A 13,389-nucleotide genomic window follows, 5' to 3' on the forward strand; every position below is an offset into this window, starting at 1 on the left:
AAATATTTAAAAAATAGAAAAAAAAGGTAAATTGAACCCCAATAGGTAATGCAGCATGGGCATCACTAATGCTGAGGTAATTCAGGAACGAAGTTTGAAAAGAATACAAGGAAAACAGGAAAGAAAGTTCTGAAAAGTTTGAAAGAGGGAAAAGCAAACAAGTGAGTCAAATAGAGACATCTACAAAACTTCATGAATAATAATAAGATACAAGAAACTCCACGTCTAGAAAGACTCATTAATTAATGGCATTATGAATCTCACCACCCACCACTTGCCAGCAGTCCTTCTAGAAAAGCATCTCTCCTTGCATATTTTGAATCATCAAACTCTCTTTTTTTTTTCTCTCTCTGCGCTGTAGAGCAAAGACTATTCTTCTTTCTCATTTTCTTTTGCGAAATTGTTCCAATTATTCATATTGATTTTGATTATGATTGTAAATAATTATATTCTATTTGGTAAATTGTCGCCACCCATTATGACTCTTCCTCATTTCTTGTAAAACCCGTCGTCCTCTTCTTCTTCTTATCTTCTTCCTTCTGTTTATAAACGATGCCTTTTGACTTTGTACCATTCTCCTATCTGTAGCATAAAACACGTATCTTTGCCCTCCTCCAAAGCAGAACATACGCTTACATCACAATACATACTGCGCTCTCTCTCTCTCGTTTTGCTCTAGCTATTTCTTTGTTTATGTTTATATGTACATACATGTTACATACCGTCTCTTTCAATATTGGTTTGTTACATGCAGCCAGGTGCTGACAGTTTCTTTCTGATATAGGAGAGTTCGCAAGAGAGGTTCTTTTCTTAATCTTTTAGAGGTTTTTTGTATTGTTCTAGTTTCGGGGTTTTCTTTCTTTTTGGATTCTGGGTTACTGGCCTTCTTCTTGTATGTTGTGATTTTATTTGTGATTTTGTATTGAATTTTTTATCTGGACACTTTAAAAATTGGATTTTGGTTAGCTCTATGTTGTTAGAGAACCATTTGATCTTAAGATCAGCATGGCCTCAAAGAGGCCGCTGTTGATCCCATCACCACGAACTTCTAGTAATCCCCAAGATTATACTAGTTTACCTGTTTTAGCTGATCTGTCCAAACCCACTATTGATAATCCTAAATTGGTTTCCAGGATGGATTCCAAAAACACAATTGAGAGTTCCTCGAGCATTGAAATTTCTTTGAATTCCATGTCGAGAAGAAGTGCTTCTTCTAATCACTCGAGAGCTTCTGGTGGAAATTCAGTTAGGGAAGTGACATTTGGTGATTTAGGATCCAAACCTGTGAGATATGGTTCCAGAGGAGCTGATTCAGAAGGGTTTAGTGCATCCCTGAAGGAGATCAATGATGAAGATGCCAGGTTGGTTTATTTAAATGATCCTGAAAAGACAAACGAGAGGTTTGAGTTTTCTGGTAATTCTATTCAGACTGGGAAATATTCACTCCTTTCCTTTGTGCCTAGGAATTTGTTTGAGCAATTTCATAGAGTTGCATACGTTTACTTTCTTGTCATTGCTGTGCTCAATCAGCTACCCCAGCTTGCAGTTTTCGGTCGGGGTGCTTCCATTTTGCCGCTTGCCTTTGTTCTTTTAGTTACAGCAGTTAAGGATGCGTATGAGGATTGGAGGAGGCATAGGTCAGATAGAATTGAGAATAATAGATTGGCATGGGTTTTGGTTAATGATCAGTTTCAGCAAAAAAAATGGAAGGATGTTCGGGTCGGTGAGATAATCAAGATTCATGCAACTGAAAGTCTTCCTTGTGATATGGTTCTGCTCTCAACTAGTGACCCAACTGGGGTTGCTTATGTGCAGACTATAAACTTAGATGGAGAGTCAAACTTGAAAACGCGATATGCAAAGCAAGAGACCATTTCAAAGATTCCTGAGAAGGAAAAGATTGGTGGGTTGATTAAGTGTGAGAAACCCAACAGAAATATTTATGGGTTTCATGCGAACATGGATATGGACGGGAAAAGGCTGTCACTCGGTCCCTCCAATATTATCCTTCGTGGCTGTGAGCTCAAGAATACTGCTTGGGCAATAGGTATTGCAGTTTATTGTGGCCGTGAGACCAAAGTTATGCTTAATAGCTCAGGAGCCCCTTCAAAGAGGAGCCGACTGGAGACACGCATGAATTTAGAGATCATCATCCTATCTTTGTTTCTTATTGCTTTGTGTAGTATTGTCTCTGTATGTGCTGCTGTGTGGTTGAGGCGCCACAAGGATGAGTTAAATACCATGCCTTTTTATAGGAAAAAGGACTTCAATGATGAAGATCAGGATGATTATAATTATTATGGATGGGGACTGGAGATACTTTTCACATTCCTCATGTCAGTGATTGTGTTCCAGATTATGATCCCTATATCTTTGTACATTTCTATGGAGCTTGTCCGGGTTGGTCAGGCTTACTTCATGATTCGAGATAAACAAATGTATGATGAGGCCTCAAATTCAAGATTCCAGTGTCGTGCTTTGAATATTAATGAAGATCTGGGGCAAATCAAGTATGTGTTCTCAGATAAAACTGGTACTCTTACTGAGAACAAAATGGAGTTTCAGTGTGCAAGCATATGGGGAGTAGATTACAGTGGTGGAAAAGCCAGTTCACAAGATGTGAATGTTCGATACTCTGGTAAAGGTAATAAATCTATTATTAAGGCAAAAGTTTTGTAGTTTCACTATTCAGTTGATTGTGCATTAATTTATTTTACCATTTTCTGATTGCTTACATGTTATCAGTGGATGGAAAAACTTTGAGGCCAAAGATGAAGGTGAAGGTTGACCCTCAGCTTCTACATTTATCAAGAAGTGGAAAGGTTACAGAGGAAGCCAAACGTGTTCATGATTTCTTCCTTGCGCTGGCAGCATGTAATACTATTGTGCCTATTGTTTTTGATGATGCATCGGATCCTACTACTAAGTTAATGGATTACCAAGGGGAATCTCCAGATGAACAAGCATTGGTTTATGCTGCTGCTGCTTATGGATTTATGCTTATAGAAAGAACTTCAGGTCATATAGTTATTGATATTCAAGGAGAAAGGCAAAGGTGCTCTCTCTCTCTAATTGCTATTTTCTACTTTTAAAATTGAGTGTCTTGTCTTGTATTGCACCACCACAATCAGTAAGAAGAACAATAAACACTATTATAACCATCACTGCTATGGCTGCAATCTAAGCTGATGCTTGAATGGGATAGCTCATGGTTATATTTGTTGCCCTGGGATTAGCTACAGGGAATAATTCAGGCAATAATTTAAGCTAAAGAGATGGATAAATTCATTAAGAAAATTCTATTCACAAATGTTCTGCTACTTTAAGCTTTGTGCTGGAAAATTGGGGACTGCCATGGAATTTCTTTTCCTTTTTTTCTTTTCTTGGATGAGAATAAACATGAATCTTTTTCCTTTTTCACCAAAAGTTGCTTTTAGAGATTTACCTACTGTGCATCTTGTTTTATCTCAATGATTGGATTATATAGGAAAATGAGAATGAACCTTATAATTTGTGGCACTACTTAGGAGTACTCTCGATTGATTACTCCTTCAGCTAAAAATTATCCTATTTTTTTCCATTTCCTTCCGAGCAACATGGATCTCACAGTTTCTTTCTTTTGTTGGATTGCCCATTTGGGCAGTACAGGTTCGATGTATTAGGTTTGCATGAGTTTGATAGTGACCGGAAGAGGATGTCAGTTATATTAGGGTGCCCTGACAAGACTGTCAAAGTCTTTGTAAAAGGTGCCGATACATCCATGTTTAGTGTGATGGATAGATCCTTAAACATGAATGTAATACGTGCTACTGAAGCTAATCTTCACACTTACTCTTCAATGGGTTTGAGAACTCTTGTTATTGGGACACGTGAATTGAGTGATTCAGAATTTGAGCAGTGGCACTGTTCCTTTGAGGCAGCTAGCACAGCTTTAATTGGTCGGGCTGCAATGCTTCGAAAGGTTGCTAGCAGTGTGGAAAACCGTCTTAGCATACTGGGTGCTTCTGCCATTGAAGATAAGCTGCAACAAGGTGTCCCAGAAGCCATAGAGTCTCTTAGGACAGCGGGGATTAGAGTATGGGTTTTAACTGGGGACAAGCAAGAAACTGCGATATCAATTGGTTACTCTTCCAAACTCTTGACAAATAAAATGACCCAGATTATAATCAATAGCAACTCTAAGGAGTCATGTAGAAAAAGTTTAGAAGATGCTTTGGTCGTGTCCAAGAAGCTTACTACTGTGTCTGGGGCAGCACAAAATGTTGGGGGAAGTTCTGCAGCTGCTATAGGCCAAGTCGCATTGATTATTGATGGTACCAGCCTTGTTTATGTGCTTGACAGCGAACTTGAGGAACAGGTGATGGCTTGTTGCCTCATCTTTGTCTTTCTCTATTTTATAGTGATGCCTTTGTTTCTTCTGATATATTGTACCCTTCTCTGCAGCTATTCGAATTAGCCAGTAAATGTTCAGTAGTACTATGCTGCCGGGTGGCACCATTGCAAAAGGCTGGAATCGTTGCCCTTGTGAAGAACAGGACTGCTGACATGACACTCGCTATTGGAGATGGTGATTTTCTCTTGCTTTGCTTTAAGATCAGTGCCTTGTCCTTAAAAAGAAAACTTTGGGAGCACATGAATATTAAAATATTCTACTTTATGCATTTTCATGTTGGTTTTCTATTCTGATATTAGAAATCCCACTGGTTGTTACTAGGTGCTAATGATGTTTCGATGATCCAAATGGCTGATGTGGGAGTTGGGATCAGCGGGAAAGAGGGTCGGCAAGCTGTAATGGCATCAGATTTTGCAATGGGGCAGTTTAGATTCTTAGTTCCACTTTTATTGGTCCATGGACATTGGAATTACCAGCGGATGTCCTACATGATACTATATAATTTTTACAGGAATGCTGTATTTGTTCTTGTTTTATTTTGGTGAGTAATACGTGCTTATTTCATCTGTTTCTTTATATGCACAATTGTTCTGCACAGAATGAGCCATTGAATTCTATTGGTAAAAACTGTTTGAAATTTTTGGACAAAAGATGAATTTTTTCACTGAACCTGAATTTTAAATTTGTGGTTGCATGCAATTGATATATTTAATTTTATGTGATTGAATTAATATTTAAATTTGAATTAATAAATAAAATGTTCTTTATATAGGTTTCTGCTATGCATGCACCGCAGAAATATTGCTCATATTCAGGTTATAAGTGAAATTTTTTTACTAAAAGCCACTATGAAGCTAAATGGATTCATATCCCTTGTTTCCTTATTAAGTCAGCTCTAGATGTTGACTATTCCATGATTTGGTGGAGTAAGATGAGTTATTTTGCAACTGTATACAGAAACACAAAATACATTCTCTGGAATTCAGTGTTATTCAAAGCTTACAGAAGTATTATCTTATTTTGACCTGCTTCTTGATATTGCTGTTTTTGTTTTATTAAATTTATTTTCTTACATTCTTTGCAGTTACACGCTCTTTACAAGTTTCACTTTGACAACTGCAATCAATGAGTGGAGCAGCGTGCTGTATTCTGTCATTTATACTGCACTGCCAACCATTGTTGTTGGTATCCTTGACAAGGACCTAAGTAGAAGCACTCTTCTAAAGTATCCTCAGCTTTATGGAGCTGGGCAAAGACATGAGAGCTACAACTCTAAGTTGTTCTGGGTAACAATGATTGATACCTTATGGCAAAGTGCAGTTGTCTATTTTGTCCCTTTCTTTGCATATTGGGCCAGTACAATTGATGCACCGAGTATAGGAGATCTATGGACACTTGCAGTAGTCATTTTGGTTAATTTGCACTTGGCTATGGACATCATCCGGTGGACTTGGATTACGCATGCAGCCATTTGGGGGTGCATAGTTGCAACTTTCATATGTGTCATTGTCATCGACTCTGTGCCTACTTTAGTTGGATACTGGTAAGCCTGTTCTCCGTCACAGTATAAGATGCATGATCTACTTTCCTGTATGCATATGCATTACATACTACAGCATTTGCATATTCATACTGTTAAAAGTTTATGAGATGCAATGAAAAGCATTTGTGGCACACTTCTGTCTGTGAATCATGAAATAGGTCAACTTGGGAAATTCCTTTTTTGGCTATTTGAAGTGTCAATACCTGCTCTGTTGTTCCAATAATTTAAGACTGTATTTTCCAGATAGAATATCTACTCTCTATTTATTTGGTCAGTTAACTGGAGAATTCGACATTGGAAAAGGCAACTTTATAAAGTTCTCTGGCTAGGGATCTGAGTCTGTTAAATAGAGTACTGATGACCCATTTCATTTACTATTTGCTTCAAAGAGGATTGATTTAATTCCGAGGATGACGGTGCTCTCAAGAAGAACCTTAGTCCAACTTGTACTAGCCTACACATGGTTAGCCACATGGGTCTTTTCAGAAGATTTTCTTCAACCTTAGATTATATGCAAAGTTCTAAGTATGGCTGATTCACACGTTTTTTTTTAAAGCACAAGTGACTCTGCTCACGGGTTTAAATTTATACGGAATTATTCATTGTAGACAAAGTAAAAGCAGAAAGAGTGGTTATGATGTGACAAAATAAGAAGTAAAGTGCACTTCTTTCCAATATTATGCAAGTAAAAGAGATGAAGACAGTTTACTGTTAACTGAACCTGATGTGTTTTCTTTTGGTTACCCTCGGTGTTCACTGTTCGGTTTATATATGCATCAGTTCAAGCAACTCTTGGATAGCTAGAAGGACTAGATATCACTTGTGGTTTCCTATCAAAGAAAGTTAGAAATAATACTTTAGTCATGTTGCCAAACTATATGCCAATCTGATAATTCTCTGTTGTCAATAAGTTGCATTGAGTCATTGAGAAAGAAAATTCCATCTATAATTTGAGAAATCTCGGATATTTGTTGGTAGTTTTTACACTAACTCCAATTTATTCACAGGGCCTTCTTTGAAATTGCAAAGACAGCACCATTTTGGTTATGCTTGCTAGCTATAGTTGTAGCAGCACTCCTACCTCGATTTGTCGTAAAAGTGCTTCATCAATATTTCAGTCCTTGTGATATTCAGATTACAAGAGAAGCAGAAAAGGTTGGGAATAGAAGAGAGTTTGGAGCTGTAGAAATAGAAATGAACCCAATCTTGGACCCTCCAAGAAGATGACATGGTAATTTTGTGACTTCTTATACTTTTTTTTTTCTTTTTTTTTTTTTTTTGTAAAAATATAATATTCTTTCAGGCTTCTCAATGTATGGCTGCCTGGTTTTTGTTGTTTGCTATCCAAAGGATAGTGCTTGTAACATTTAGGTTTGGTATTTTTTTGTGAATTTGTTGAGTGTAAATTATCAGGGTTTAGTGGAAGAAAAATAACACTTAGTGCACGAAGATAAAAATATTATACGAAATTTTACAGTCTGAAGATTTGATATGAACTTATGGTCCTGGTTTTTTCTCTTCGCTTTTCAGTTAATTAGTCCAACTGTAGTTCAGACATTTCTCACATCTTTGGAAATGATTCTAATTTCGATCAGCCATACTCTTTCTACATTACTAAGATGTACAAGGTTCACATTTACACGGACAGATTTTGTTTGGGAATTGAGATTTAGTTCAGAGAATTTAGGAGAACACGAAAAAATAAACTCAAGAAGTAAAATGAGAATGGTGGAGAGAAATGCCAATCTGCCTCTGAATTGAAGAGATAATGAAGGAAAAAGTGCTGATGCTATCTCCTAAACGTATGCTGTTAGCACCACCCATATTGCGGTGATGTTAGTTAACTGTAACTAACTGTAAAAAGTGTATATAACTAACTGTAAAAAGTGTATATTTTGAGGAGGAAGTGAAAGTTCGAATTTGAGACTTCTACGGTTTCTCACTAGGCCAAGGACCTGATATTCTCATTAACATCCATAGAGCTTTCCACTAGGCCAACGACCTGGGATTTTCATTAACATTGAGGTAAAGAGAGAAAACGAAGAAGATAATCCTGAGGTTATTACAAAACCAAGCTAAGTAATTTTCAGTATGAATTAAATTTTAGGAGCTAGGTGGGTAATAGATAGACGAGGCATAACTTTATGGTAAAAAAGGAAGTAATAGACTATTAAACATGGGAACATGAGACATAAGACTCTTGATTGTTGTGGGAGCCTCCTTCCCATGATTCCTGAACTTGTGCTGCAAACTGCAGATTCCAGAGAACATCCTCAACTGATGGCCTATCAGATGGCTTGTCGGAGAGACATCTGATACATATCGCCATCATTGTCTTCAATGAATCATCTGCGCATTCCTTGCAGACTGCGGGATCAATAATACTCCTTCTAGCTGTATCGTCAACTGTTATGCTTACTTGTAACTGCATAGCAACCATAACCAAATTTTTAGCCTCAGATTGCTGCCAGGTTTCAGTCATTTATGATAACACAAAAGAATTACTCTTTGGGTGCTATACGTTTTACATGAGTTGCATAACTTTGTGTAGTGTAATGCAGAGAGAAAAACAATAACTTACTAGATCTTTTACTACAATGACTTCGTCAAGAAACATGATTGGCCTTCCAACTATAATTTCAACGAAGATTACTCCCAAGTCATACACATCTTTCTTATCATCATCCGTTTCCCTGCATATATAATGATAAATATCATAAGAACTATAATAGAAAAAAAAATGCACAATAATCATAACACCTATAACCAACAGGAGGGAGAGGTTTTTAGAAGGAGAATGCAAATTACAATGTGGGATTTGGTGAATGACCAGAATTTATTCGATACAATCTGAAGTTGAACCTAAAACTAGAAAATTGGCTGTAGCCTATTAAGAAGGAAGGGTGTTTGCATTAACTATGTCAAAGTAACAAGATTCAATATAAAATTGCAAGTTCTACTACTTACCTTGTCAGAGTGCATTGCTTTGGTCCTGGAGAAGTAACTGGAGCACCCACCTGAAAGGGTCATGAAGAAAGTATAGGCTCAAATTACTATTCTGAGGGAAGAAAGCCCAGACGATGTATACAATGAATGAATGTAAAAGGCAGCCTCTCAGCCTTACCATTCTTCTACTTTCAGCTAACAGTGGCAGGTTATAGCTACTAACTTTCACATGAAGATCATGATCTAAGAGAACATCTGTTATCTTGAGATTATTAGAAAATACGCCAGGAACAACCCCTGTGTGTAGGAACTGAATACCCTTTGCAACCCCAATTCCAGCTCCTATCCTTTGTTTCCAGTTCAGCTTTTTCCCTGGAGGTCCTGCCAGAGAAGGAGCCAATATATAGCTGGCATATATCTGATTGTTCATAGTTTAGAACCTTAATCACACAAGAGGTTGTCTAACACAGATGCTATAGAAGTTTACCTGAGATGTAGTCTCTTAGTGTCCCATTTGGAAGGAACTCAAAAATAAGAAATATTCTGCTAGTGCTTGAATCATCCAGGCAACAATCGAAGCAGTGTCCTAGTGCACTGACCAAATGACTATGCCTGAGTTTTGAGATTAACTCAATGTGGCGCGTAATGTTTTGCTGTGAGTGCTTTTTCTTCACTGTCAAGCTCCTAATAGCAACAAGTGTTCCGTCCCTCAGCTTTCCCCTATAAATCTGACATCAGAGTTAGAAAATAAGATACCGATAAACGGATTAATGGTTGAGTTCCTGTCTCGTGTTGTAAAAGGATTCAATTCCTGGCGCCTCCTTAATTAAAAATTTCTGATATGCCAAATAAACAATAATTTCAATGTCAAAAACTCTTAATGGATACCTTATAATGATCCAGTAAATGTGAGTTATCAAAGTTTTGTGTAGCCTCCTTAAGCTCCTCCAAAGCAAAGGTACGATAAGGAGGAAGGTTAGCTCCCAGTTTCATTGTTTGTGATATATATCCTGAAAATGGAAGGCATCAAAATTGGAGCAAGACAGAAAATCTACTGTAATGAATTTAAAGAACCAAACTGAATTAAAAAGAAGAAAAATGAAGACCTTACTTGCATCTGAAAGCAGCTTTACTGTGTTTACTGATGACACATTCTCCATTATCAGCCTTGCTTGGGGTTTTTCCACAGTAAATTTACTGTACAGTCTCCCGATAACTAAGGAAACCAGACCAACAATTATAATGGCTCCAATAATCCCTCCTATAGTGCCGGATGCAAGAACCGCTTTATCATGAGGTCTTTTGTTGTGCATCTCTTTATCGTGAGGCTTGACAGCTAGAGCTTCATTTTGGCAGAAATTAGAAGGATGCTGCTTCTGTTCTTGGTTGGACAAGCAATTGCTAGCAAAATGGACAACCATTGTCTTGGAGCTTGATTTAAGGCAAGTAGGCAAGTCTCCACTTAAAAGATTTGAGGATAAATCTACGTGGGCAAGATTAAAATTGCAGGACATGTTTTCGAAGAGCATTCCTGTGAATTTGTTCTCTGAAATATCAATGTAGGTTAACGAAGGGAGAGAGAGTAATGATGGCAAAAAGGGTCCTACAAATCCATTCAAGGAAATGTCTAGCCTCTGAAGTTGATAATAGGAGATTAAATCAGAAGGTATGCCAAAGTGAAAGCTATTATTTCTTAGCACAAGACTCACCAAATTGCTATGCAAGCTTGGAAAGTGAGGTCCAAAATAGTTGTCTTGTAAATCAACAACTTGAAGGTTTGTCAAGTGGTGAATATCAGGTACTTCCCCAGACAAAAGATTATGTGATACTGATAAAACGCGAAGATTTTCCATGGAAGTCATAGATTTTGGTAGAGACCCACCAAAGGAATTGTTCTTTAAGCTCAAAACAGCAAGAAGAGGAAGTGAACTTAGGCAACTAGGAACATGGCCAGTGAAATTATTATGCTCTAAGATCAGTGTTTGAAGGTTCCTCAAAGATGAAAGTTGTTCTGGAATGGTGCCATATAGATGGTTGGAGCTTACATTAAGTATTTCAAGTGAATATAACTGACCAATGGTTGCAGGCAATGGACCCCATAAGCCAAGAGAAACCAGAGATAGTACCTTCAAGTTAGATAGAGCAGCAAGAGTGGTAAAGAAAGAGTCAATGGAGAAACTTTGAGGCAATGGAGGAAAGCCATTGTTTCCTGTAATGTGAAGCTGAGTAATGTTATCTTCATAGCAAACCAGAGTTAGAGATGGAGTTGGTTCAATATTGCAGAAGTCTGCAGTGGTGTTAATGCTGCTAAGGGATAATGGGTAGTCCAGAAGTTGCTGGATTACCAAGATGGATTGAGATTGAGCGGATGGAAGCTGGCATGAATGATGAACAAGTGAAAGAAAACTCACCGAGAAAAGAAGAAGATGACAGGGAAAGTGAACTGAGCTTGCCATGGCTTGTTAAAAAGAGGTAGGTGACTAGTTTACAAAGGGTTATAATGATGAACTCTTTATCTCTTTCCTATTATTTTATGTTTTTGTCCTGTTCTGTGATGAGAAGCCTTTTGGTTATCTTCTTTGCTCTCTTCTTTATGTTGGGTTGGGATGGTAGTGCAATGTTTGATTGTAATAAGTAGTTCAATCTTTGTAAGGATGAAGTCACTAAACCTGCCCAGATGAACTGACATGTATTTCTTTAAGTTACAAGTGACAACCAACCTTCTAAAAGCCCTTTTGTTTGTAGCATCAGTAATGGCCAATCTCAAAATATTATGCCACTTTAAGATTTAGGAATAAATCATATTCAGGGCCACACATTTTTTTTTTTTTTATCGAGTCTTTATATTCTTAATTCGTAATATTAAATTTTAATACTTTAATTTTATGAAATTTAAATCATTTTCTAAAAATAGATATGAATGTGTATTAGACGGCATATTGATAACTATTAAGTTTTCTACTAGAATTTTTATGATTTATTTTGTGAGATTGAGTCTCTATTTTTATTTTCATAACATTAAACCTTTATACATTTATTTTAGTGACATTAACCTCTATAAACTATTATTTATCTTTTAAGTTATAAGAATGATAAAAATTTATTATAATTTAGATTTAGTTATATTTTATATTTTAATAATAAACTTTTAATTTAATTGGATTGATACCACTTGATTTTAATTTATTTAATTAAGATTCTAATTTATTAATTTTAATTAGTTATATTAACTAAGACATGATATTTTCATTAATAAAAATAAGAGATAAACTTATAGAAAAATTATAAAAGAAAGTTATAATTCTTAGCAATTAATACAATTTAAAGCAAATTATATATATTCTAGTAACAATTTATTAATTATAGAAATATTCAATTAAAATAGTACCCAAATCACATTTCCATTAATTAAATATATCCAATAATGGCTAAATAAAATATATATTAATTCATATATATGATTATGAAATTTAAATGTTCATTATAAAATAAATTTCTAGCTTTTTTGTATGTTGACCTAAGTGCAATTGATCTCTATTTTGATTTTAATAACCAAATTAATTATCACTAATACCATGATTGAGTGTCTATGTAACAGAGCATCAAAGGAACCAAACCTATCCCAAATATTCTTTAGCCTTGAAGTAAATCTTGTAAAATTTACCTCAAAAGCGCGAGGGCGCTCCAAAGGAGCGGGAGCGCTTTTCATACAGTGAAAAATTTGCAAGACGTTGAAAAGTCCACCTGACAGAAGTTCAATTATCTTATGACACTTGGCAGTCAAAGTGTCAAAGCTCCAAGAAGCGCGAGGGCGCCTCATTTTAGGTGAGACAAATTCTGGTAGATGATAGCGCAATGAGAAGCGCGTGGGCGCGGTCAAGGTAAGCGCAAGAGCAGTTTTCACAATTAATGCAATGTCAGTAACCGTTAAGATAGTAGCCATCTTATCGGTGCTACGTGGCTGGAGCCGTTGGAGTTCCAACGTCTCTTTTCAGAAAGCGCGAGCACGCTTGGGAAGCACGGGGGCGCTTTCCATGACTTTAGACAAAGTCATCAAATCTTACATTGAAGGAGTTTTAGCTTCATTATAACATCTCTAAGGGGTTGGTATAAGTATAAATATAGCTTCATTATAACATCTCAAGAACCAAGTGTGTGAATTATATATACCAAAACTCTTACAAATTTATTTCTCAACTTCTTACACTCATTTTCTTTCTCTGTAAAGTGTATTAAGTTGAAATCTTTATTCAACTAAAACTCAAACAAGGTTGTTATGTGAGCCTATGTATTAAACACAAGGAATTGGTTGTTGAGTAACCATTAATACTTAAAGGTTAAGGGACTTAGTGAGAGTTTGATACACTAAGGGAAGAGGTTTAGTGTGAGCCTTGAAAATACCAAGTTGTGGGTGAACTTGTAAAATTCAAAGTTGTAATCTAAGTGATTATAGTGAAATACTTAAGTGTGATCTTGAGGAGTAGACGTACGTAGGTTTGTTCTTGAA

The 13,389-nt window shown here is 36.4% G+C and overlaps 2 protein-coding genes across 6 annotated transcripts; one reads left to right on the top strand and one right to left on the bottom strand.

Annotated features, from left to right (window-relative positions):
- The first annotated feature begins 334 nt into the window (after positions 1-334).
- On the top strand, positions 335-7,432 carry LOC8285415 (phospholipid-transporting ATPase 1). 4 transcript variants are annotated; one of them, XM_048375585.1, is made up of 8 exons: positions 335-1,361; positions 1,464-2,644; positions 2,746-3,055; positions 3,649-4,357; positions 4,444-4,567; positions 4,715-4,934; positions 5,478-5,936; positions 6,944-7,432. In XM_048375585.1, exons 1-8 carry the CDS (start codon positions 1,006-1,008, stop codon positions 7,161-7,163), a joined length of 3,579 nt encoding a protein of 1,192 aa, XP_048231542.1. In that variant the 5' UTR covers positions 335-1,005; the 3' UTR covers positions 7,164-7,432. The 4 variants fall into 4 exon arrangements, with proteins under 4 accessions (XP_048231542.1, XP_002514445.1, XP_025012302.1 ...); XM_025156534.2 differs by having other exon boundaries at positions 336-801; positions 1,134-2,644; XM_048375586.1 differs by having other exon boundaries at positions 1,231-1,361; positions 1,531-2,644.
- A 439-nt stretch (positions 7,433-7,871) lies between these two features.
- LOC8285416 (probable inactive leucine-rich repeat receptor-like protein kinase At3g03770) lies at positions 7,872-11,532 on the bottom strand. 2 transcript variants are annotated; one of them, XM_015716416.3, is made up of 7 exons: positions 9,994-11,532; positions 9,771-9,892; positions 9,370-9,610; positions 9,061-9,254; positions 8,904-8,953; positions 8,518-8,629; positions 7,872-8,361 (listed from the first exon to the last, which is right to left on the bottom strand). In XM_015716416.3, the coding sequence occupies exons 1-7, from the start codon at positions 11,336-11,338 to the stop codon at positions 8,107-8,109; spliced, it is 2,319 nt and encodes a 772-aa protein (XP_015571902.2). In that variant the 5' UTR covers positions 11,339-11,532; the 3' UTR covers positions 7,872-8,106. The 2 variants fall into 2 exon arrangements, with proteins under 2 accessions (XP_015571902.2, XP_015571901.2); XM_015716415.3 differs by having other exon boundaries at positions 9,061-9,263; positions 9,994-11,524.
- Between the last annotated feature and the right edge of the window lie 1,857 nt (positions 11,533-13,389).

Source organism: Ricinus communis, chromosome 6, assembly GCF_019578655.1.
Source record: "Ricinus communis isolate WT05 ecotype wild-type chromosome 6, ASM1957865v1, whole genome shotgun sequence".
NCBI lineage: Eukaryota > Viridiplantae > Streptophyta > Magnoliopsida > Malpighiales > Euphorbiaceae > Ricinus > Ricinus communis.

Bases quoted from the DNA above. Each gene is read 5' to 3' on its own strand.
- LOC8285415 (XM_002514399.4), top strand. From the start codon at position 1,006: ATGGCCTCAAAGAGGCCGCTGTTGATCCCATCACCACGAACTTCTAGT. The intron at 2,645-2,745 runs GTAATAAATCTA...ACATGTTATCAG, and splicing joins TGTTCGATACTCTGGTAAAG to TGGATGGAAAAACTTTGAGG. The intron at 3,056-3,648 runs GTGCTCTCTCTC...TGGGCAGTACAG, and splicing joins ATTCAAGGAGAAAGGCAAAG to GTTCGATGTATTAGGTTTGC.
- LOC8285416 (XM_015716415.3), bottom strand. From the start codon at position 11,338: ATGGCAAGCTCAGTTCACTTTCCCTGTCATCTTCTTCTTTTCTCGGTG. The intron at 9,893-9,993 runs GTAAGGTCTTCA...TTCCATTTTCAG, and splicing joins AAAGCTGCTTTCAGATGCAA to GATATATATCACAAACAATG. The intron at 8,954-9,060 runs GTAAGGCTGAGA...TGACCCTTTCAG, and splicing joins TAGCTGAAAGTAGAAGAATG to GTGGGTGCTCCAGTTACTTC.